The following is a 25,940-nucleotide window of genomic DNA, read 5'->3' on the forward strand; positions in this document are numbered from 1 at the left end:
ACTGGGGAATCTAGAAATGGTTCTTAGTAATTACCTACTTTTAAAATTGACTAGGACTGAATTTAAAACAACTCATCTTTCTGCTCTATAACCATGCAAGAAAAAGTTGTCATATTAAGGGGGAAAAAAGATCAATTTTTAAAGAAATTTTATGTCCTTTTAGTTGATCAAAGACTGACTTTCAAAATGCTTAGAAGTTTTTGGTGCCGAGAGCTTAGTGAAGCAATCGCACAGATGAAGCATGCTACTTTCAGGTTTGCTACATTTTTAATTTTGTTATTAATTTTCCATACCCTTTCCCCCGTCCCCATGCCTCAGATCTCCCAGTTAACTTGAGCCTCGCACTAAAAACTACGAACTAGACAGGCTCTACCTTCATGTCAGTCTCCCTTGGAATGTGATCCTTGAAGTCCTCAATGGAGCTCACGAGAAAAGGAATGTGGTAGGACAAAACCTAGGAAGACAGTAAACAGACACAAGGTCAGCACTCGGCAGTGCGCACATTTATGAAATGTTACCACTTGAAAAGTCAAGTTTGCACAAAGTATTTACCAACTTCACTGGACCTTTCTAAGAGGCCAAAATAATGGGAAATGATATGCATCCAGTGCTAAGATGAGTACAGCTCAAAGGGGACACTTTAATGTAGAAATAGCTGAAATAGTGTAGCAACTTAATTCAAACACCAAACCAAAATGTACTTTATTTACCATCGCTACGCAAACCGCAATTTTACTCTTAATATTGCTGCTAATTTTAACTTTTGAGAAATATGGAAATGATTTCTTACATCTCTCAGTGCTTCTTGTGCCAGTGAGCGGAAGGATAAAATAACTCCGATTATCGTCATCCTTTTCAGTACACTGTCGACAGCTAAATTACAGGGAATTAAATTAAATTAAAGGGGAAGAGAAGAAAAACAAATACATAAACTTCTTTTTTGACTTTGGAGAAAATTCTAAAAATTAAAATATTTTGGTATTTCTGGAATAAATGCCAAAAACTAGCTGCAATTTGATTCAACACGTGTTTAAAGAGCTAAGCATACTGATAGCCGATATTTAAATTATTTATCAATTCACACACACATATTAAAACTCTGTTCTTTTATATGTATTAGAAGGCTGACATTCATCAAGATCCTGAAATAATACATAATCCCTCACAAACTTGGTAGAGGTAAGAGTAAGGCAAGAGCTGTGGAGAAAGATCATTAGGATGGTTAGGAGTTAGACCCTCAGATGGTACAGGAACTGAGCATTTTATTTGTTTTTAAAATTTTTATTTTATTGCATTTTATGTGCATGAATGTGTTACCCACATGCATATGTGCACCGTTTATGTGCTGGGCACCTGCAGAGCTTAGAAGTGGGCACCAGATCCCTGTGACTAGAGCTCCAGAGGGTAGCTCTATGTTACCCATGCGGGAGCTGGCAGTAGAACTCAGGGTCCCTGGAATAGCAGCCAGTGCTCTTAACCTCAGAGTTATCTCTCCTGCTATTTTAATTATTTTGGGGAGGAGGGGCTTTCAAGAGAGGGTTTCTCTGTGTTCATGGTTGTCCTGGAACTCTATAGACCCACCTGCCTCTCAAGTGTTGGGATTAAAGGTGTGAACCACTGCGGCCTGACTTCCTATTCTAAATTTCTAAACACGTTTTTTCCTTTTAAATGTGCATTTCTGTGAGTCTCTCTGTGTGATGTAAGTGTGGATGCCCAAGGAGTGCAGAGAAGGTGTCAGGTTCCCAGGAACAGGCAGTTGTGTGCCACTGAGGAGAACCGGGAACCAAGCTCCAGTCCTCTGCAAGAACAGCAAGTGCCTTTCACTGCTGAGCCATCTCTTCAACCCCTGGAGAAAGCTCCCAACTTGTGATCAAAAGCGGATAAATTGCTTATTGAGATAAGCAGGTCTATGAATATACCACCCTGAACATCTCTGATCTCGGAAGCTAAGCAGGACCATCCTGGTCAGAGCTGGATGGGAGGGAGATTGTAGGCAGTGGGCACAGAGTTAAGTTAGGGAACCCATAATGATGAACTTGGTCGTGTGCATGTTGCTCGGAGAAAAACTCTAAAATGATTGCTATATATTTAATACTCACACTGTGCAAACAAAATAAGTGAGATTCCAAGGGAATATTTTATTAAATACCTATACAAGGCAACGGACTATGTAACAACATAAATACAGAAAACAATCTGGGCTCAACACAAGCAATCTAAGTAGATACGGGGCTGGAAAGAGGACTCAGAGTGGTCAAGTGTGGGTTTGGATCCTGAGCACCCATGTAAAAGCTGAGCATGGTTGTGTACGCATGTCATTCTAGTGACATGGGATGGACACAGGAGGATCCCTAGGATGTACTAGCTAGGTATCTTGTATGATTGGTGAGCTCCAGGTTGGGAAAACCTTGCCATAATGTAGAGAAAGAATTGAGGAGGACCTTGAGGCTCCGGCCATGTGTATCCATGTACACATTCACTTAAATACCACCCACCCAACCACCCCTGACACGCCTCTAAAATATGACTGCATTTATGTTAGAAAAAATTCAAGTAAGCAAATTTCTAGAAAGAGGTTTATTGAAAATCACAGATGTGAGTTGAAGAGCAGGAACTGAGGTGTTTTGTTTGACATTCTAAGAATTTAAACTCTCACTATGAATGTTCTATTAAGCAATATAAGTGAGCATATGAACAGGCTAACAAAATGAATCAATCTACTCATCCTTCATCGTCTACAGTAGGCTAGTGCCTGCTGGCGAGCAGGTCAGCAGACGCTAATGAAAGCGATGACAGAAAACTAGGGAAGTGTTCCTACCAGGAGAAGAACATGAGTGGGGGAAGAAGAACAAGAGATTCATCTGAGAAGTTCTCATCCTAGTTGGCATAGAGGAGGACTAGGAAGAAAAGATATCCATGTCAAATGCTAATTAAGAGCTACTGAAGGGCCTGCTGCCAAGTCTGACAATCTGAGGTCAGCCTCCAGGACCTCCACGGTTGAAGTAGAGAAGCAACTCTGACCTCCACACACAGCCTTACACAGGCACACACAGACACACGCAGCCTTACACGGGCACACACAGCCTTACACGGGCACACACAGACACACGCAGCCTTACACGGGCACACACAGCCTTACACGGGCACACACAGACACACACAGCCTTACACGGGCACACACAGACACACACAGCCTTACACGGGCACACACAGCCTTACACGGGCACACACAGACACACACAGCCTTACACGGGCACACACAGACACACACAGCCTTACACGGGCACACACAGACACATACACAGATACACTCTAAACATAAAAGGAGAGAAAGTGTCACTAATCAGAATTTATAAAAGGGTAAATAAGAGATCTGGAGAAAGAGGTTGGATTTCAGTGGCTGACACGGACTGGAACGGAACACTGGGACACAGAGCTCCACACCACAAGACTACCGTGGAAGAACTTCCAGTGAGATCACCGCCCTAAGCACTGCTCTGCAGAAACAGAGCTCAGACACCCTGACAGGACAACAGAGAATGAAGGAGATGCATAAAGAACCACAGCAGAAGCTCTAAGAGAACCCTCTGGGACCAGAGAAACTGTCAGGGAACAGAAAGTCAGATTGGCTTGAGTGAGACAGAACCCAAAAGTGAAGAAAGCTCTGCACTGACTCCTAATGCAGAGCCACCGAATAGCACCTGTCTCTATAATAGAATGACTTGCTGATTCCAAACCAAACTCTGGCTTTCTGGATATGGGGTGAAGGAAGCTCAAGAGGGGGTCAAGGACAAGAGTATTTTGGAAATATTTCACCCCAAAGAATAGTGATCTGCTTGAAGAAGCCACTCTGAAGCACATCTTTTCTTTTTCTAATAAAACACAAAATAGGCTTAATATATTTTATTTAAAGGCTAATTTTATAAATATGGGTCACAAAGACTCAGTTTAAATTTCAGTTTTAATAAATTCCAAAATCTTATTATATAGAAATTTTAATTATGCAGAATACTGATATGGGACAGTAAATTTTATTTTAAAAGTCTGCAAATTCTCTTTGGAACTTTAACAAGTTCCATTTTGTTTCAACTGCACGGGCAGAGTTAAGGACCAGGGTATTAAACAGCTCAGTGTATTAGTTGCTTCAAATGACAAGGTCTAATCAAAAAATGGCTTATTACTAGGAAAGTTAAGTACAGTAAAGGTGGTAGGGTGGTCATGGTCAGCGGTCTCTAAAAACTCAGAGAAACAAAAACAAAGAAAGAGAATAAAGAAAACACAGAGATAGCAAAATAATAATAAGGATTAAAGGTTAAAAATTTCCCACTTATTTCTACTTTTCCCCTGTAAGTCTGTCAAGCTGTTCTTTTTTCTTTTTCAACAACCACAGGATAAATTCAGCTTCACTTCTCACCCCCAGTACACAGTTCTATGAAATTATCATGTATTTGTTACAACATCCTTGATGCTTCCTATCTAAGTTCTAGCAATCACTGCTGTGTTCTACAAGACCATCTTTAGTGTTCTGTAGCACTATGCCAATTTTAACTAACTGAGGTTTTTAAAAGCAGAAGATAGGCAAAAAAGTGATTACTAAGCATCTGAAAGGAAAATGTCAGGTGTTAGGTATATCAAATGATGCTCCAATTGTTTCAGACACACGAATGTTCAGAACAGGAGCCACGGCCTGACGTGTTAAGAATGCACACTACCACTGAGCCCCACCCTACCCGGAACCTGGGATTTTTGGTGGGATTCCTGGAGAGTAATAAACTCACTCTCTCTTTGTCAAATACAAATAAATTTTATTCTGGATTCTTTAAGTTTTTAGTGTTGAGATAACTTTTACCATTCTAAGTAAGGCATAGCTGCCCCACCAATTTTAAGAAAATATTAGGCTGTAAATGACAGGCTCTGGGGTTTAGTGCAATAGAAAGAATACTAATTAGCAAAAAAAAAGGGGGACAAAGTATTAACTCAGTGGATAGCACAGACAGGAATCTAATCTGTGACAGGAATGGCTGCGCGAGCTTAGGAGGAGGATAGACAGGCAGGGACGCGGAGATGACAAAACACCAGTCAGCGTCTGGGCATTTCAGGGAAGTTACAGACTCCAAAGTTAATTATCTTTTAGTCTAATTAATGTAGACTTACTGTATTAAACTTAATAGGTTCAAGAACTTATTAATAACAATGTTTGCTAATAATCAACACATACTAAAAATACAGTTAAGCATTTCTGAAGCAAAGCCAGTATAGTAGTATACCTTCTTAAATCCAAACAACTCAGAAAGCAGAGACAGGCAGACCTTTGTGAGTTAAAGCCAGTTAAGGTTAAGACTCTGTTTCCCTCTGTCTCTCCCCCCTCCCCAAAAAAACAAAACCAAAAATCAACAAAAAGCTGAAATAGATGCACAGTGAAAAGTTCCACTGACTGCATTCTCTTCACACGCTAATGAACACTTTGCTAATTTGCTGCTGGCATTATGCTACAAATTTTAGCCAGAAATATTGTATATTATATCTTTCAAATATTTATTAAAAGTACCACAAATTACTCACATGATAATCTTTTAAAGAGTGCAGCCATCTGGTCTGGCTTGTCAAAGCTGGTCCTCATTTGTGTTAGCACATCAACATTCTCCACCACAAGTTTCTGAGAAGAAAGAGTAACACCAAGTCAGGCACAGAGCTTTGTGTTAATGACATAAGAATTTGCTTGTGAGTCACAACTGGAAAATAAAAAAATAAAACTCATGAAGTCCAGATGCTCTGTGCTATACAATTTTGTTTTAATAAAAGAATCTCAATATTGTTTACATAAGATTAATGTTTTCCAATTCAAGAAGTGGTCAGAAAATTCAGCAGAGGTGAGTAGCAAGAATAAGGACCATTGTAGGCTTAGATGCAAAGCAGTATTTTAAAACACGTCTTTTATAGTCTGGTAAATTCCAAAAATTTTAGTGATCCAAATTCAAATTCTCTCAAGATCGACAGCCATTATACACACACACACATCTATGTACTTATTCAATATAGTTCATCTTAGCACTGACACATTTTTAAATAATAAAAATGGTCATTTAAAATGTGGCTGCCTTTAATATCTTTATTTAAACACTATACAGCCTAAAGACATTTTTTACCCAGCTTAAAGGATTTAAGAGAAAAGAAAACACACTGAGCTAGGTGTGCTGGCTAGTTTAATGTCTACTTGACACAAGCTAGGATCATCTGAGAGAACCTCAATTCAGAAAATGTCTCCATACCATCAGGCTGTACAGAAATATCTTACTTAGCATTAGATGGAGGAGGACCCAGCCAACTGCAGGCTGTGCCACCCCTGGGCTGGTGGCCCTGGGTTCTATAAGAAAACAGGCTGAGCAAGGCATGAAGAACAACTAAGAAAGCAGTACCCTCCATGGACTCCGCATCAGCTCCTCCCTCCAGGTTCCTGCCCTAACACCAGGTATGTGGCTACTGGCAGACCATTTGTCTAGCACTTGAGAGGCCCTGCATTCAATTTCTAACATGACCAATAATTTAATAATGTTCATGCAACAATCTGTGGATAGGTGGAAAGCAATACACTCAAATGATACATTAGAACATAACCAAATAGAAGCAGCATTCTGCACCAGAACCAAGGCTTGAGTAAGAACACTGAGAAACCTGAACTCAGTCCCTTTTGCAACTTAATTCACCTTTTAGGCCTCTTGCTTTCTCACCTATGACTACGCCAAGATACCACTTAGAGCCTGTTAAGTGTTTTAATTTACATGCTGGTACTTTCACGTCAAGTTAATTTAAAATTCTACGTTTTCTCACATTCTTATAATGCTTCACAAGAGTAACTGTCTAAGGGGCAAATGAAAGGCAGGCCTGGCAGCCTACATTTAGACTGCCAGCTATTTGGGAGGCTGGTGCGGGATGTCTGAAGTTTACTAAGACCCTGTTTCAAACTGAAAAATGAGAAAAAGGCTGGAGATGTCCTCAGCGGTAGAGCACTTGCCAACTCACATGAGGTTGGAGGTTCAAAGCCCAACACTGCAAACAAGGACAGCAAGGTGGGCTCCTAAGGACTGTGTACCTTAAGTTCAGCAACTTGTGATGAAATATGCCACATCAGACTCTCACTTAGGAACTTCATCCCATATGGGCCTAGGAGCTCCGATAATGATCTCATTTCTGAAAGGAAATGAATTAATTTCAGTTTCTTGACAGAGCAAATATATTAAGAAACAATGACATACTGCACACCTCATCTTACAAACTGAATACTAATAGCCAAAACAAACAAGTCAGATCAAGGTCAATCAGATTGTCTTCATTAGTATGTAATATTCACCTGATATGTCAGAATACTCCTCTGCATTGAATGTTAATTCATTTTCTGTGGGTAAATTCACAAATGCTTTCATTGCAGGAAAGTAAGCTATATGACCATTGCTGACTTGTCTTAGTAAAGTCTCCAAGTACCTAAAGAGAAAAGTAAATTTATAACCAGAAAAAAAACCCTACATTTTAGAATAAAGTACCAACAACTAATCAAATTTACTTTTTTTTTTTGGGGGGGGGTAAGGGCTAGAGAAGAAAATCTATTTAATTCCTACCATTGTCTCCACTCTACTATCACAGGGAAAGACTTTACCAGAACAGATACAATAAAGAGGAAGGCTTACTTGGTCACCACCAGCCTGTTTTTCCTCATGCTCTCAACACCCAGTTTTTCCCAAAACAAATATTTGAATAAAAAATATCTGTTCAAAAACTTATTACAGTATACATTTGTATACATACAGTATACATTTGTATACATACAGTATACATATGTAAGTTTCAAGTCAACTGTTAAAATAAACGAGAACATGACCCTAGAGAGATGGCTCAGACAGTAAGAACACTGGCTGTTCTTCCAGAGGGCCTGGTTTGCTCCACAGCACCCACGTGCTAGATCATAACCGGCTGTGACTCCAGTTTCAGCAGCTCAGATGCTCTTCCTTACCCTTTGAGGGCACCAGTAACACATGAAGTACACATACATTCATATGTAAGCATTTAACCATAAAATTATTTTCCCTAAGGAGTTTATTATAAAACAAAACTCTCAATCATTCAAAATTTCTAAATGTGTTCCTTACCAATTTGTATATAGACTGGTAATGGTTGGTTCTCCATGGCTGTCTAAGTGTTGTGTTTGCTGAAGAAGAACATTATTAAATACTCTGGTGATATCGATCTGCACATAGTTCTCTATGGACTGGAGTACAGTCATATACGCTCTTACACTTGTTAGAAGCTCAGATGGTTTTGCAATTTCCTGTGTAGCTTGATTATACATAGTCATTCCAACAATTGATCTGGGGATAATAAAAGAGGTAAGAGTTTCCCACTTATGAAAACAATCTACTCAATCTGCTAAGATCTAATATCAAATATGCAATAAAATTAATTTTGAAAGATTTTTAAAATAAAGTCATGAAATTACTACTGTCATTATCTTAATTACCTAAAAATGATGGACTAGGAATACAAATGATTAAAAAACATTCTTAGAATGTAAATTAATGACAATGGTAAAGCATAAAAAGGACTTTAAAAACTGCATTAATACAGCAAGAATGGTAAGCTATGTAACCTATAGTTTAATTTGCAGGACACTGCTGCTTGATGCTTTTTGTATTTTATGGGAATGAACTACAATCCCAATATTTAATAACATGACTATGTAGCTACCATCACTAACATCTCATAAACAAAATAAACTAAAGTTTAAAACAGAAGTAAAATAAAAAAAAGAGTTACTGTTTGGAGGTGATCTGTCTAGAGTGAACAAGGTTTCCAAACACCTACAAAGAAATGTAAGTATGCAACTACAGGAACTGTTAAATTAAGCACTTATGAAGGCACACATCCTGCCTCTAAGGCTGATGACACGAATGATCACTTATCCATAAATGTCTGCCTGACTTAATGTTGACTTTCAGCAAACTGCATGACAGTTCAAACAGGATGACAACGAGACAGCACATCACAGCTCACTCTATTCCCCTTGTACAGATAAGGCTAAAAAGGAACACAAATGGAAAATACTTCTTTTGGTAGCTTGAATGTGATTGGTCCCAGAAGCTCACAGGGAGCGACACTATTAATAAGAAGGCCAGGTCTTGTTGGAGTAGGTGTGGCCTTGTAGGGGGAAGTATGTCACTGTGGAAGTGGGCTTTGAGGTCTCACGTATGCTGAAGCCATGTCTAAAGAGACAGACACTTCCTGTTGCCTGCGGGTAAAGATCTAGAACTCTCAGCTCCTCCTCCAGCACCACGTCTGCCTGCACGCTGCCATGTCACATACCATGATGTTCAACCAAACCTCTAAAAATGCTAGCAATCCCAGTGAAATGTCTTCCTTTATATGGTTGCCCTGGTCATGGTGTCTTCACAGCAACAGAAACCCTAACTAAGACACTTCTCTAACTGATCTTTTTCTGCATTAGTCCCTCCTAATCCCTTAATTTTTTTTAATTTAAATTAGTTATTTATTTAGGTGTGTGTGCGTATGCTCATTCGTGCCATGCTGCACATGTGGCGGTTAGCGCACAATGCTGTAGTCTGCCCAGTGTCTGCTTGCTCAGCAGCAAGCACCTGTACCTACTGAGCCACTTGCCATCCATAGGCCTGAAGACAGATCAGCAGACACTGGCTGATGTTAGCAGTGATTAAGTATGGGACGCCCAGGAAACCTCAGTTCACTGCTGTATGTGGCTCTTAGTCCATTGCTATTTATACTGCAGTTGGACTCGCTTGTCTGGTAAAGTTCATGTCAAATGGTACCAGATAACAAACACGGCAGCGCCAGCAGTCCATGCGCTCTCTTACTTAGTGAAGCGTATCTCCAGGTGAGAGGTCAAGTACTCGCGCGGCGTGAAGGTGTGCTCCCACACTATCATGTTCGGAACATAATTTATGGAGAAGCATAACTCCGAAAGTGCAGTGTGCAACTTATCAAGGCTAAAAAACAGTAATAAATAATAATTAAAATGATACTTCATCATAAACAATTCCAAATAAGTTTCATAAAAATAGCAAGACTTATAAAGAACCTGCAGAATTTGATTTCTCTATTCTTAAACCAACAGTTCAAAATGACTAATCCTGTTTCTTTACATTCAGCTAATAATGAATACACTGAGTGACCACAGAAAAAGGTGTTTATTCTGCACTCAACATCAATAACCTCCTCATGATGGTGCTGATCTGTTACAGGAGAGGGAACAGTGCTTATAAAGTGGTAATGGCTTGTTCATCTTAGGAACAAGTAGAGCATTTTAACAAAAAACATTCATCCAACTATTGACCACCTATGCTTTCCTTCCCACCAATCAAAAACTTAACAAATCTCCCAGAGTGTTTTCAAATAATGGTATCAAATATATTCTAATGTATCACTAAATGCTACAAGTCTCAGTTATCTGACCTAAGTTAAGAATTAAGATCGTTTATACTGCTCCTCAGAAAGCTTGAGACAGATTCTTGACCTTTGTGTTCAGTACATCAATACAAATACCATCTATTATCTATGTCAGTTTAATAATGACCGTCATCATGACAGACTGAGAGTCACCTAGAGAATAAACCCATGGAGGTGTCTGTGAGTAGTTCCTGGATTGGGTCAACAGGGGTGGGAGGACCTATGCCAACTGTGAACAGTGTTGTTCCTTGACCCCTGGGGAAAAAAGTCAAAAGCAAGCTGAGTACCAAGCATTTCTCTCCCTGCTTCCTAGCTGCAGAAACAATGTTGAGTAGGGCCTTCAGCTCCTGCCTCTGTTCCTCCTCTATCAGCATGGACCGTACCCTCAAAGCATAAGCCACATAACCCTTTCCTTCTGAAATGGCTTCTTCTGGGTTTCATGTCCCAACAATGGCGAGAGTAATGCATCTTCAAAAATCTCCACTTTAGGCCGGGTGGTGGTGGCACATGCCTCTGATCCCAGGACTTAGGAGACAGGTGATCTCTGTGAGTTCGAGGCCACTCTGGTCTACAAAATGAGTTCCAGCACAGCCAGAGCTATTACACAGAGAAACCCTGTCTCAAAAAAAAAAAAAAAAAAAAAAAAAAAAAAAAAAAAACAACCAAAAACAAAAGAAAAGAAAGGAAAAAAGAAATCTATATTTTAGAATAAAGTACTAGCAGCTTATCAAATTTACAATCGTTTTGGTATGGGCCAGAAAAGACAATCTATTTAATTCCTACCATAGTCTCTCTCTGATCTAGTATCGCAGGGAAAGACCTTACCAGAACAGATACAATAAAGAGGAAGGCTTACTTGGTCACCACCAGCCTGTTTTTCCTCATGCTCTCAACACCTGGCTTTTCCCTTTCAGGTTCCCCTTTCTTGCCAGTCTGTTTTTTTGACTTCTTATTCACTGCTTGACTGATGGTTTTGGCACAATGCTTAGGCAGCAACTGAAATGGGATAAGAATGACATTATACTTTTGCACGGATTTCCCAGAGTGTATAAATGGACGCAGGACACCTTAGCAATAGGACAGAAATGTGGGGAGTATCCAACTCACACAGCCTACAGAGCATGGAAGAGAGTAGAAACCCATTCAAGTATCAAGGTTTATTCACGCTATTACTCAAAAGGAAGTAAAAACATACAAGGCAAGTACAAAGAAGGATACAGCACATACAACTATGTGAGTGGCCTGTAAAAAAAGAACAATCTAGCTGAGCGCACGCCTTTAACCCCAGTGCTCAGGAGGCAGAGGCAGAGGCAGGCAGATCTCTGTGAGCTTGAGACCTGCCTGGTCTGTAAGAGTGAGTTCCAGGATAGGTTCCAAAGCTACAGAGAAACCCTGCAGAAAAACAAAAACAAAGTCTGCTCAGGACCAGTGGGCGTACTACGTAGTGGGGCATGAAGTGTAAAGTTTTTGTAGTGGTTTTAGCTGTCAGAGGGTCCCAACTGTTTGTCATAGCCTGGGAGCAACCTAAATGCTCTTTGACCAGAGACTGGATAAGGAAAATGTGGTACATTTACACAATAGAGCACTACACAGCAGAAAAAAACAATGACATCTTGAAATTTGTGGGAAAATGGATGGATCTAGAAAACATACTGAGTGAAGTAATCCAGACCCAGAAAGACAAATACCATATGTACTCATTCATAAGTGGCTTCTAGACTTAAAGCAAAGAAAACCAGCCTACAGTTCACAGCCCCAGAGAACCTAGACAACAATGAGGACCCTAAGAGAGACATATATGGAAAGTAGAAAAAGACAAGATCTCCTGAGTCAATTGGGAGCATGAAAACCATGGGAGAGGGTAGAAAGGGAGGGGAGAGGAAGGGTCAATAAAAACAATTTTTAAAAAAAGGAAAAACAATTTTAAAAAACCACTCATCATTACAAAGGGGTATGATCCCCTGATGTGGGAGTCCCCTCTGTGTGCTGTGATTATCATTAATGAATAAAAAAACTGCTTTGGACCTATAACAAGGCAGAACTTAGGTAGGCAGGGAAAGCGAGGCTGTATGCTCACCAAACAGGAACGAGAAGTGCAAGCTCAGCTGTGCTGCCAGGAACCACACAGAGAGAGCGCCTGGGCCTTGCACCTGTTCATCTCGGGGTCCCAGCAAGCCATACCCTAACTTGGTCCCACCTCTTAAAGATAATTGGTTGGCAAGGATTTCCCATCAAAAGCGGGTCCCCGAGAGTGAAGGTTTCACATTGCAACCAATCTTGAACACAGGGGCAGTTTTTACAAATGGAGTCACAGTGTGAAAAAATACCTCCTAAGGCTCATTCTAACACTGAAGAAACAATTAAAACAAGAAAAACTAAACAACGACAACCAGACAAGTTACAGGGAAAGGGTATAAAATAAGACAAGAAAAATACCATTAAAAAAAAGTCAGATTTGAGAAAGTTAGTTATTTAGGTATGAAACAGAGAGGGAGGAAAGGTTTCTACCTAGTATAATGCTCATACCACTGCTACAAAATTCAAGGAACAACTAGGAAATAATTTAGTGATGGATAACATCAGGCAAAAAGAACCGAGACGGTGGGTGAGGGCCGTACTGTACTGCAGGGCTGCCTTATGCCATGTGTATGCTCAAAGTGTGCCTACCCAATTAACTGTCCTACAAATAAACATCAGATTTTAAAGTTTAGTACAAAAGTGTAAAACATTTTCTGATTAGATGGTAAGATGACGAAAAATTTAGATATATCACAATAAATAAAACATCTTTAAAATGAGCTTCTCCTATTTCTTTTTTATATGTTTTAACATGGTTACGATAAACATTTAAATTACATATGTGGCTCACATATCTCTGTTGCATAGCAATGGCCTGAAAGCAATTTAGTCATAGATATCCACAGTAACCAGTTACAGCCATGGGAATGCGTGAAGGGAAATGTATGCCGTCAGGGGTACCTAGCTGACAAAGAAACAAGCTGCCAGAGCACAACCCCAAACCTATGGAAACAACACTGACCATAAAACCAGATCTCTAAACATACAAACTACAACCCCAATAAACCGAGCAGGAATTGGAAGACCAGTGTCCATTTAGAAACAGACAGGTAATAGGGAATCTGAGACCCCAAAGAAAAGGGCCCCCAAAATGACCTGAGGGACCTCAAGTCCCACCAGCTCTGAACGCCAGGCCAAGCTCCATCACTGACAGTGCCCCATGCTGAGCAGAACCTTCTGGGAACAGCGTTGAACTGTACATGGTAAGAATTACAGAGGTAAAAGAGAAGACACAGGTGAATGGGAACACTGAACAGCAATCAGCCATGTTTGTTAATGTCAAGTGGGGACAGCAAAGTGTAGGAAAGGAAGAAAGAAAGAAAGACCATCTGGTCCCTAACTCCTTTCACAAATCCAAGATAATTAACTCCATGAAAAAGTAAACAAGAAATAATGCAAAGTTTTAATTCTACACAGAGCTGAAAAAAGATTGACAAAATTTCCAAAAGATACTTCTACAGATAATCAAAGTACAAGAAAAAACCAAACCCAGGATATAAAGTTAAAGAAAAATAAATTCAAAACCAAACAAAAACCAAACAAAAAAACATTTCATAGTTGACTATCAGATTCTCAAAATATAAATTTTAAAAATATATTATATAATATCTTAAAGGGAATAATAATAAGAGATAATTCAAAAAACTAACAACCAGGGCTATCCAAGAGACTCTCAAAACATACAATCCTGCTATTTCCCTTTGGTTACCCAGAGATGGAATATATTGCTGAAGCCACCATTTCAGGAAACCACCCAGAGACCCCTGAGCTAGAACTAACCTAAATGGCACCTCCCTAAAGACTACACCAGAAGGCATTATTCAAGCTTCTAAAGGAGGGAGGCAACCAACAGTCCTGCCCACCGATGGCACCTATGAACCCCACGGCCAGGCAGCATGGAGGACAGCCCTAAAGGTGCAGTAGTAGTGTGCGTGCCTTGGTGATAGCTAACAGCTCGGTAACCGGACTTAAGACCCACACAGCACGAGGGACACCATATCTAGTACTGGACACCTAGCCAACCACTCGGAGCTAGTGAAGTCACGGATACTGGAGAAGAACCTCTGACACTAATTTATTAAGCCAGTGTAATCCCTAACAACAACCTATAAACATCTGTCCCACAGACAGGTGTAGTCTTCATTCCTCATCAAGGAAATTTCTCTTTACAACACATGAAGACTACTATACACAACTACAACCAATCAAAATGCAGAGTTGTGGAGCCCAGTCCCAGTGGATATATCTACAAAACACTCCTGTACCTAAGACTCAGGGTATACTGCAAAAGAGGGGGCAGAAAGATTGAAGAGCCGGAGGATCAGGGAGTTTGCTCTGAGACTCTATCTCGGGTAATATCAGAAGCCATGGCCAAAAAGTCTTATAAACATGACTGCCCAAATGTGAGCCGAACAAGGACGACACCAATAAACATGACAGAGTGAACAGGAAAAAGTCCACCAGTCTTCAAAGAACTACAGGAAACTGAGCACAGCTGGGAGGAGGGAGAGCTGTCTTCCCAGTGCTGGTGTTGGTCAGCCCTGAAAACACACAGACAGGTAACATATGGACTGAGCAGGTTATAGTTAGGAATGTGTGCATGTGTATGTATGTGTTTGCATGCAAAAACAATTAAAGAAAGAAGAGGCCATGAATTTAAAACCAAGCAAGGAGAGGCATATAGGAAAGTTTTGAGTGAGGAAAGAGAACCAAGGGATGTTGTAATTATATTAATCTCCAAAAGCAAAACAAAACAACTCTCGCAAAAGAATCAACAAAAGATTGCTGCAAACAGAAAGTGAACTCCAGCAGTAAGTAAGCACACACACAAAAGCACCAAAGACATGCACATGCAGGGGAACTGCACATGCAGGGGAACTGCAGCACGGGAGTGAACGGTGAAGTCGGCATCAGCAGAGCACGCGGTACTTAGAAGCTTGATGTCACTGTATCATCACCATAGGGTCAGTGCCAGGACATATGTAAAAGAACTGTAAATTTCTGTCAGTAATTATATACCCGTGGCAAAAATATTTATATTATTACCATGGAACTATGGATATAAAACAAGGGAAGACAGCAATGCTGCAGTAACAATTTACAATGGTGTTTTATGGACTCCGAGTGTGATGAGGAATGATTGTGTCTCATGAGGCCTAAATAAGACGAGGAAGCACCCTAATTTTAGGATTGGGGCCTGATACGTCCCACTGAAAGAAACTCAAAGAAACTGTCTAAGTAAAAATATATACAAGATGAAGTTGGTATTTTTAAATTAACTGTTTAGTTTTGCACCAGGGATTGAACCTAGGCCCTTTTACCTACTAGGCAACTGGGGATGCACGTACTATCCCAGCAAGAAGGCTCTCAGGTACTCTATAGGTTATCGCTGGCCAAAGATGAGCCAATCTGAGCTACAGTATAGAAATATAGCGAATTAAAAAAAGTTATCGAACATGGTAAATTCCAGGAACCCACTTAGTATAAAATAATTTACTAGTCATCTAGGAGATAAAGGGAAACAGTCAAGTGTTTTGTTACTTTTCTTTACAGTTATACCACCAAGTAGAAGCAGTTGAGAAAAATATATTAAGATGTACCACAACTACTAAATGTAGATATAGTAGGGAGGGTCTTTGACCTTGCCCCAAAGCAATGTGCCTTACCCTCTCTGAGGAGTGGATCTGGGGTTGATGGGGGGTTAGGTGGAGAGGAGGGGAGGGAGTGGGAACTGGAACTGGTTGTGTAGAATAAACGAAAGATAGTTTGTTTTCTTTTTAAATAAATAAGAAAAAAAGAGAACTGAAAGAACATTTTGCAGTCACAAAATAATGGAATCAAGTACTAAAATCACAAAAACCAAATCAAGTAGACAATACATGCCTCTTGAGAAAAGGACAGACATGGACAGCCTTGACATCTGTAATAAGGTCTACCAATGGAGTTCACAAGAAGAGGCAATAACTGGGCTTTCTGAGAGTCGGAATTTTAAAAAGAAAAATAAATGAAAATCTAATGACTTACTTTCTTGCATTCACAAATTTCCTATCTGTTGGAAAAACTTAAATTATTACCTGGTCACTAAGAGTACACTGTTCTGTGCAAATATCAGTGATGAGGTTTCGAGCTTGTTTGGCCATTTCATCCAAGAACATATTACACAGGGAGAGGCTGCGATCTCCAATATGGTGGCGCTGGTAGGCAGAGGATAAAAGTAACACATGTCACAAAAAGGTCACTTGAACAAAACACTCGAAATAAGTCTTATTCTACTGTACGGGGTAGAAAAGCAAATATGCATTGCTTTCTTTACTACAGAATAAAACTATGATTCTGTGATTGCACGGTTCACATAAAATATGTATTTTGTAACAATGTAACAAAATTATAATTAAAGATCACAATTTATAAAGTATAAAAATACGTATTTAACCAGGCATGGTAGCACGCACTTGTAATCCCAGTACTGGAGAAACTGAGGCAGAAGGATGACAAGACTGAGACTCTGTCTCAGGAAGGAGATAATAAACTATGTATCTCAACATTCAAATTCACCAAGTTCTAAATCTAGGTATCAGTATCTAAACTAAAGCACACGATGTACATGAGCAGTTAGTTTTCTAATCTTAATTCTTCAATATTTATATCTAATACATAAAATTTTGACATAGTTCTAATAATAAACAAGTTATAAATAAGCAAGAGCTCAAGTAGATAAATAAAAGTACTAGAAATCAAGTCGGGAAAATAAGTGAGACATTTAAAATTTCTGAAATTATTTCTTCTTTTTCTACTTTCTGAGGATGGAGAAGGGAACATGCATTCTTTGAACACAGCAGTGGGAAACGGTGTATTTTACCTCAAAATAGAATTAACACATCTGTATGTATATATAATAGACAACCTACTTATCTCTACAGGAGTCTGCATTTGTTTAGTTTGGTAGATTTTGTTAAAAAATAATTAGAGCTGGGTAGTGGTTGCAAATGCCTTTAATGCCAACACAGCAGAGGCAGGTGGATCTTTGTGAGTTCAAAGCCAGGGTAATTTACAGAGAAAGTTTGAGTTCCAGGACAGCCAGGGCTACACAAAGAAACCTTGTCTTGAGAAACTAAAAACTAAACAAAACAAAACTAATTACTGACTAAAAATATTTAAAATAGCCCGTTCTAAGGAATGAGTTCCAAACCAGCTAGGGATAACCAAAGAAATTCTGTCTCAAAATAACAAAACAAACAACCAAACCAACCAAACAAAAGAACTAGAATGTTCAGTATATGAAGGCATACATTCTCCACTACATGAGATATTTTACAAAGAGAAATTAAGAAAATTTTTTTCTGTCTTCCATATTTATGTAACATACAGAAAGTCTGTATGTTGTCAAAATAATGGTACTCAACACACAAATATTTGACGCATAAAATAATCATTTCTGAATCTATCAACCTTAAATTTTATTTTAAACAACCTATAAACTTTAATATGAATCCAAACAAAAGAGATTGTATCCAAACATAATTAAATACTGGTCAATTTGTATGTGTATGTGTGTGGAACAGCTCAGGGGATTTTGGGGGGAGGGGAGATACTGTGGCTTGAACCCAGAACTAGGCACAGTTTAACTGGGTAAGCACTCTACAAAGAAAGTACATCTCCAACCTCCATTTGTCTTTTTTATTTTGAGACAGGCTCTCACTAAGTTGCCTACCCTGACCTTAAGCATGTAATCCTCTTGCCCGGGCCTCAGCAGTGGAGATTACAGGCTTGGGCCATCAGGACCTGCTGAGTCTCTTAACACGCTGCACAAGTCTTTCTTTCAGTTCCCAAACAGTTTCCTGTGGCCTCAACTTTGTCTCAAAGTGCTCTTCCCATGGAACACTCACAAGGTAGATATGCTACCTCAAGTTTCTTTTCAACATGTCCTGCAGCTCCACTAAGTTACACAGAGATACATTTCTTCATGTCAACGTATAGTCTTGCCACACTTACAAAATGATAATTCTTTTAAAGATCAGAGAAAAGATCTTTTCATTTTATTTCTTTACTGGCCGTCAAATGTCAGTTCATCTAATGGAGATAAAATGTGATGTTTTATTTATTTATGGCATTCTTTTATTCTGGGAATGAACCCAGGGCCTGGTAAACACCTAGCAGGCACTCCACCACACTATAGACTCCCAGCATCCTGACATCAAGATCTTTGTGTACACTGGAGAAAGATTCAATTACTTCACCAACTTGATTTCTGTAGTAAGAACATTAAAATTCTAATCTTTTTAGCCAGTTAAAATATTCATTATTAATACTATTTTCTGAGACGGTATCTCTAGGTAGCTCAGGTTAGCCTTGAACCTGCAATCTTCCTGCCACAGCCTCCTGAGTGCTGTGATTATCCCCACACCACACTTTATATTATTAACTATATCACCAGGCAGCCTAACAGATGACTGAAACTTATTTTTCCAAGCTAAGCCTTTCCTTTTGATACCCAGTATAGTTTTAACAGATATTTAGGGTTTCCAAAATTACTGATTAGCTCTCCTCAGGAGCTGTGTGTTTATATCTCCCTCAAAGTGTACAAACCTGGGTTGTACCTAACAAATCCATGATGCTAATGAGTCAGTAATCCATAAATTCAATTTTCAAGTCCTTTCAGTGTTAAGATAAAAAGTACATAAATTTAAATATTAAATCCAATAGTCAATTTACTGAATCTATAAACAGTAACACCAGCAGTATCAGTTATTTTAAAAGGCAGAAGACTGATAATACATGCATGCCCATTCACCCACGTGCATTCGTAGTTGCCATACCTCTATCATGCATCTTACTGATCGGTGTTTTATCATGGATTTATTCAAGTATTTTCCCGATCTACATAAAGAGGTTTAGGTGAGAACAAAACTTAAGTAACTGGGTCTTTTTAAACATCTGGCTGGCTACCCATCTGATCCAGCTTTGCTGAAGAAAGCACAGCGCTGCAATGAAGTTACCTCTTCAGGACACAGCTCGTGTGTGCAGCTCATGAAGTGAGTGCAGAGGAGAGGGAAGGCTATGGAGTATCTTGACTGGGAGGGCAACTCCAAGCACTGCTGAAACATCTTCTCAAAAGCACGGCTGTAAAAACTGTTAGGAGAGACAGCGAAGGCATCAAACAGCAACACCACAGCTTACATGCTAACAAAAAATGACCCAGTGCTAATGGCTGGTTAATTTAAACTCAAGTGAATAAAGGCGACCAACTGATCATATTTATTCCCTTAAAAATGTCCCCCCAAAGTACTTTTTACATATCAATAATTCATTCAAAGTAATGCTCTTTCAATAACATCAAAACATTTTAAACAAAAACTTAAAACACGTAACTTGCAATATCTAAGAGTATGAATACAATTATTAGAAATTCTTATCTTCAAATTTTATCATAGATAAGAAATTATAAGGACCACTATTATTTTAAATATCAATGTGAAAAATATTGGTACTAAATAATCATATGCCATCAACTTTAAAATATGGATAAAATTAATCAAATATGACTGAAAATTACAAAACAATTACAAAATTAGGACTAAGTGTAATAACAGGAGAGGCTGTGCTTCACAACGCGTAGAGCAGTCAGCACATCCTGTGACTCAACTGTCTAAAACTAGAGGCAGGAGGTTACCAGGCATTAACTTTCAATAGCTGCTCTTCTTGATGTATCCATGACTTTTTTATACTCAGATTAAATATTTAGAAGAGCCCTTAACGTAAGATTCACATCTTCAAACAAAATGCGAGAAAGACACTTCACTCCATAAAGAGTTTCTCTTAAGAGTAACTAAAAAATCTCAATTTGGCAAACTTGTTTTTGTTACAAAGGAAAGGCTTCTCTGTGTAGACCTGGCTGTCCTAGAACTCACTCTGTAGACCAGGCTGGCCTTGAACTCAGAGATCTGTCTACTCCTGCCCCCCAAGTGCTAGGATAAAAGGTGTGAGTCTCCAGCCCCCAGCTTGTTAGAAAGTTTAAAAGTCTATTGTTCCCTTACTGAACTATCTTAAGAACTGTACTAACAAAAACCAATCAAGTAGCTTCAGATAAAAAACATTTCCAGTTCAGATTTAAAGAAAATGACAACATACCAAAATATGGAGAGATCAGATGTTTCTACCAACATTTCCACCAAGGAATCTACCATTTTTGTATGAAATATTATTGTATTCATCATCTTTCCAAGTTCTCGGTGATCTGCAAGGCTAAGTGACGCTTTGGAGACACTGGTGTATGCCTGTAGCAGTCCAACAATAAACAACAGTAGTTTAGGAAGAAACTAATGACTCAAATCTTGCCATTACAAAGTGGGAGGAAAGTCCATTATTGAAAAACATTAAAACTGTACCAGTAACATCATTTTCTACAATTGTTGTTCACAGTGGGATCTTGTGCATTGGCTTGGCAGGTGGGCCTGTTTGTAGCTGAGCCAAATGATCTAGTTCAATTCCTTAGGCCTACATGGTAGAAGAAAAAACTGACTCCCAAGGCTTTTCTTCCAACTCCATGTGTGCCCTGCCCTGCATCATCTACACACACACACACACACACACACACACCCCAACAAAAAAAACAAAAAAACAAAAAACCTAGACAATATAATAAACTAATTTGATGGCTTCTACAAACTTATGCAAGTAAGTAAACTATTAAAATGAACTGGACAAATGAAGTTCAGATTTAACCAACACTCTTAAGCGGGTTGCGGAGAAAGAAATTCCATGACTTGGATAGCAAATCCAGCATTAGAATCCTGCCTGTGTACTGGAGAGTACCAGGAGGAGTGCTTACAGATAAATACAGGTCACAGTGGCCAGAGTTTGGATGCAAACAAAATAAGTGGTGAAGAAAGAGATTCAACCAGATTATATATAATGGTAAAGGGTTCAAACCCTTGGGTGAACCGCTTGGCTCTGTGTAATGGCCGTTTTTATTTAACAAAGTTGGCTGCACATGGAAGAAGTAGGAAAAGTGGGTGTAGATAGACAGCAAAAAAGGGCAGAAGTCTATTAGAAGGACATGCTGACAACGTGTCTGACAGCTGTGAGAGTCACTCAAGTATTCACTGTGGGAAATGACTAAACGTGATGGGCAACAGAATTCCAGATGCTAACATTTCTGGCCTTTAGGGAGCACTTCTTCATGATTCTCATGTACGCCTACTTTTTGTTAAATATGAAAAAGACTCAAGACCCAAACTACTTATTCCCAAGGCTACTTATTGAAGTTGTATGTGTGGCAATCAAACTTGAAAGACGAGGCCACATTTCCATGGGAAATGAGCAATATTGAGCACGCACACTGTTGAGGGCAGAGCCGCTGCACAGGAGGCTCTCATCTGCACGGCCCAGACCTATCCCTGAGGACTCAGACAAGTAAATGTGAGCACAGCTGACACATATGTGTCAGTCAACTGCGGTGACTGATGTGCGTCATCCATAGTTCCTTCTCACGGGAAAGTTTATTTTTATTTAACTCAGTTTTGTCCTTTTCCTGAACAAGCTAACTTCATATTTAAATTCATATTTAATTTTTAACTCTGTGTAAACATTATTACTACCAGTTGAGCTTCTTCCCTCTCAATGCTGATATTAGCTAACACTTATATCTGTAGTATCTTTTCATTCAATTCTTTAAAAAAATTAATTTATTCATCTATTTAATGTGTATGGATGTTTCATTTGCATGGATGTCTATGCACTATTTGTAAGGCCTAGTGCCCAGAGGCCAGAGGAGGGCACTGAATTGCCTGGAACCAAAGTTCCAGTGGTGAGCCATGTGGGAGCTGGAAATCAATCCCTGGTCCTCTGGAAGAGCCAGTGCTCCTAACTGCTAAGTCACCTCTCCAGCCCCAGTCTTTTATATTTTCAAATGTTTTATTTTTTTATATTTTGTATGCCTTGTTTCCATAGTTAGATTATAAAACTCTTAAACAGGGTAACTCTCTTTTCTTTGTGTAACTACTAACAATAGACAGTAAACTACTGCTAATTTATGGTACACAAAGACAATAGTGGTGTGTGAAGTCCTTCTGTTTATGTGTTGCTTTTATTGATTAATGAATAAAGAATCTGCTAAGCCAGTGTCTTAGCAGAGTAGAGGTAGACCAGGAAAACTAAACTGAATGCTGGGAGAAAGAAGATGGAGTCAAAGAGAAGCCATGTAGCCCCTCCAGAGACAGAACTTTACCCAGTAAGTCACAGCCTCTCATGGCAATACACAGATTTATGGAGATGGGTTAATTTAAGATATGAGTTAGCCATAAATAGATTAAGCTATTGTCCAAACAGTACTGCAAATAATATGGTTTCTGTGTGATTATTTCAGGGCTGAGCAGCTGGGAACAAACAAGCGGCCTTCTATTACACAATAGGATTGATTTTTAAAATAAAAAATACTCAAAAATTATATATGAAGTGACCCTACTGAAATCCAAAACTATGTAGTTCTGTAGTTCAGAAATAAAAGTTTGGGGCAGTGGATCAGGTGATGGTAGACCAGTTGCCTATCTTTATAAATATTTATTGAAATACATTAACACTGTTTGTGTATTGTCTGCAGATAATCTGGTATTATAATGGAAATGCTATTTGTGCTAAGTACTGTAAAGTATTCTCATTCAAGTTTTTATCAACTTTTTAAAAAAGTTTATAGCTACACTATAAATGTGCTTTGTCAAAAGAAACTTTGTTCTTTCATATTAAAATTTAAAAATATGAATCAGGATAGTCAAAAGAACTAAGGATATGAATTTATGCATATCATACAATCATAACCTATTTTATTAAAAACCTCTACATTGGCTTGTTAGAAATATATTTATACATGTTTTAAAATGTACAAAATATTTAATTTTTGTGGTTTATCACAGAAAAGACACTTTTTTCAATAAGTTAATTTGAAAGTTATAAAACTATACTATATTCAAACAAAACAGAACAATAAAAATGAAGTTATTCTTACCTGTAACCTAAACCAATCTAATCTCATCCCTCTGAAATCAAATACTTCCCCATCTTCAACTGTAATAAAGGAAAAAAGGGAGACAAAAGAAATTAACCATTTTACAAATCATTAATTATAGTTTATACTTTAAGAACTAAGGTGCATGGGCTAGTGGTGCAGGATTTAATCCTATCACCTAGGAGGCAGAGGCAGGTAGATGTCTGTGAGTTCTAGGACATCCTGATCTACACAGTTCCAGGACAGTCAGAGCTACCCAATGAGATCCTGTCTCAAAACCAATATAACCAAAACAAATAAACAAAGAGCTAAGACAATTCAATTTTTGGGTGTATTATCAAAAGAAAAAGAGTCTCAAAGTGGTATTTGTACATCCACAGTCATACCTGGGTAATTCGAAATACCCCAAACTGAAAACAACTTTAGTGTTTGCTAAAAATGAGTAAGTTAATAAAACATCATAGAATTCACAAAAGAATATTAGTCTTTATAGGAAGAAAATTATATACATGGCTGAACACTGATTGCATGTTCAATGAGTTAGAACCAGATTCAGTGGCTTGCTCTTGAAATCCCAGCTACTTGGGAGGCTGAGGCAGAAGACGCTCAAGAGTTGGAGGACACCTAAAGTAATATACTAAATCCCATCTCAAAACAAAACAACAAAAAAGCAGCCAGCCACAAAGATACAACTGCATGGTTCCACTTTGTACTGTTTTAAAGCAGTTCTACAAAAATGCTAAGTAGAGCGGCATTCCCATGGATGGTAGGAGCGGAGCATGGAGTTTAAGCAGCAGAGCTCCAACTTCCAACACGGAAAAGCTCTCCAGACTAATGCTTAGGCAATGAAGGACTGAACAATGCACTGAATATTTACATTAGAATATTTTATGTTAAGTGAATTTTCTAAGTAAACAAATGAAACCAACATATTTTAATTCAGGCACTAAGACTGCAACCCCTCTCTAAGCCAAGAGATGCAGGCTTCTGAGGAAGAGCTCTCAACACAAGCCTAAGAGAGCAGGACAGCGTCAGTGCCGTGAGGTAAAGGCACACAAGCCAAGCACCACTACATAACGCTGTAGCAGTCTCCTTGCTATACACACAGCAGGAAGCTTGATGGACCTAAAATCCAGCTATCGGTCTCATCTTTGCAGGGTTCTTAACATCTTTTTATAAAGAACACAAACTAAAACACATCAATCTATTGGCACAGAATGTTCAAAAAATGGTCAGCAGGTGTAGGTGCAACACTAATTTTTGAGATTGGCATCCCTAACTTCTAACTATTAGTCTTACTTATAAATAATTGAGAGGTTAATTCTTAACACTTTTTAGGGAACCCAAAGTTTCCAAATATGACAGATAAAAGTAGTAACTAACTTTTTTAATGTTGTGGATTAAATGGGACAACACACATAAAGTCACTGGTACAGACTTTAAACTATTACTTGGCTTCTTGGTCAGGGCCTCACTGGTCTGCCTCTGCCTCCCCGGTGCCAGTGCCGGGACAGAAGGTTCCCAACGCACCCGGCTTCAGATAAAGTTGCTATCCCTGACACTAGTGCACTGCTGACCCAGGCGAGCCAGAGCCACATAGACACATCACAATTCTCAGTACTCCATTTCACCTACTGTCAGAGATGCTTCTTTTTCTCCTAAATCACAAACATCACAAAATAACTCTCAAACTTTTATGAACACCACCTGAAATCCAGTTTGGAAATCTACGCTCTGACAGAACTAAATTAAGACAAAGGTAACAGATCAAATATATCCAAACATAAAGGAGAAGATTTTATAAAATTTAACTGTTAAAATTCTCTCTTTAACAATCAAAACTTGAATCTCTAACTGAAAGACAACACGCCCTAACTTACCTTGCTTTACACTTAAGGAAGTCATGGTGTTAACGAAAGACGACATAATGATCGACTCATCTTCAGGGCAAACAGAGAGATTCTAAAAAAAAAATACAATATGAAAGCCATCTAGTTAGACAACTCACAGCCCCATCAGCAAGTGGATAAACAGGTACATCCACACTGCAGAATTGTTTTTCAGGAAGAAAAAGGAATGAAATGCCGATCTGAACTATAAAATAAATCTCAAACCCACTATGCTAATGGAAAGAAACAAAATCAACAGATGAAGTGGACCCCACATGCATGCGAGCAGCCCCAGAAGGTGGACCTGCAGTGGCAGGACGGTCAGAGACCTGAGGGATCCACCAGAGGCTGGGACTGCTCTAGGTCACATGTGCTGGGAGTCACAGGAATATGCACTCCATCAAAATTGAAACAAATAAAAACATTATTTTTAATAGATGTTAAAAAAAAAGCAGCAAAAAATAAGGACCAACAAAATAACAACAAAAATCCCAGGCCAGCCTTTC

The 25,940-nt window shown here is 38.9% G+C and overlaps 1 protein-coding gene across 4 annotated transcripts in view; it reads right to left on the bottom strand.

The window, feature by feature from the left end:
• The window catches only part of Nckap1 (NCK associated protein 1), a 71,744-nt gene that overhangs the window by 7,461 nt on the left and 38,343 nt on the right, over nt 1-25,940 (bottom strand). For all 4 annotated transcript variants that reach the window (XM_085680905.2, XM_085680904.2, XM_085680907.2 and 1 more), the window contains 13 exons: nt 25,426-25,507; nt 23,546-23,604; nt 20,674-20,819; nt 19,542-19,674; nt 16,620-16,739; nt 11,324-11,463; nt 9,876-10,007; nt 8,142-8,360; nt 7,349-7,479; nt 7,091-7,188; nt 5,563-5,656; nt 791-873; nt 374-454 (listed from right to left, as the gene is read on the bottom strand). In XM_085680905.2, coding sequence (XP_085537031.1) covers nt 374-454; nt 791-873; nt 5,563-5,656; nt 7,091-7,188; nt 7,349-7,479; nt 8,142-8,360; nt 9,876-10,007; nt 11,324-11,463; nt 16,620-16,739; nt 19,542-19,674; nt 20,674-20,819; nt 23,546-23,604; nt 25,426-25,507 — 1,518 coding nt within the window. The remainder of the gene's footprint in view (nt 1-373; nt 455-790; nt 874-5,562; nt 5,657-7,090; nt 7,189-7,348; nt 7,480-8,141; nt 8,361-9,875; nt 10,008-11,323; nt 11,464-16,619; nt 16,740-19,541; nt 19,675-20,673; nt 20,820-23,545; nt 23,605-25,425; nt 25,508-25,940) is intronic.

The sequence above is a fragment of the Myodes glareolus genome, chromosome 21 (genome assembly GCF_982192425.1).
Source record: "Myodes glareolus chromosome 21, mMyoGla1.1, whole genome shotgun sequence".
NCBI classification, from domain to species: Eukaryota; Metazoa; Chordata; class Mammalia; order Rodentia; family Cricetidae; genus Myodes; species Myodes glareolus.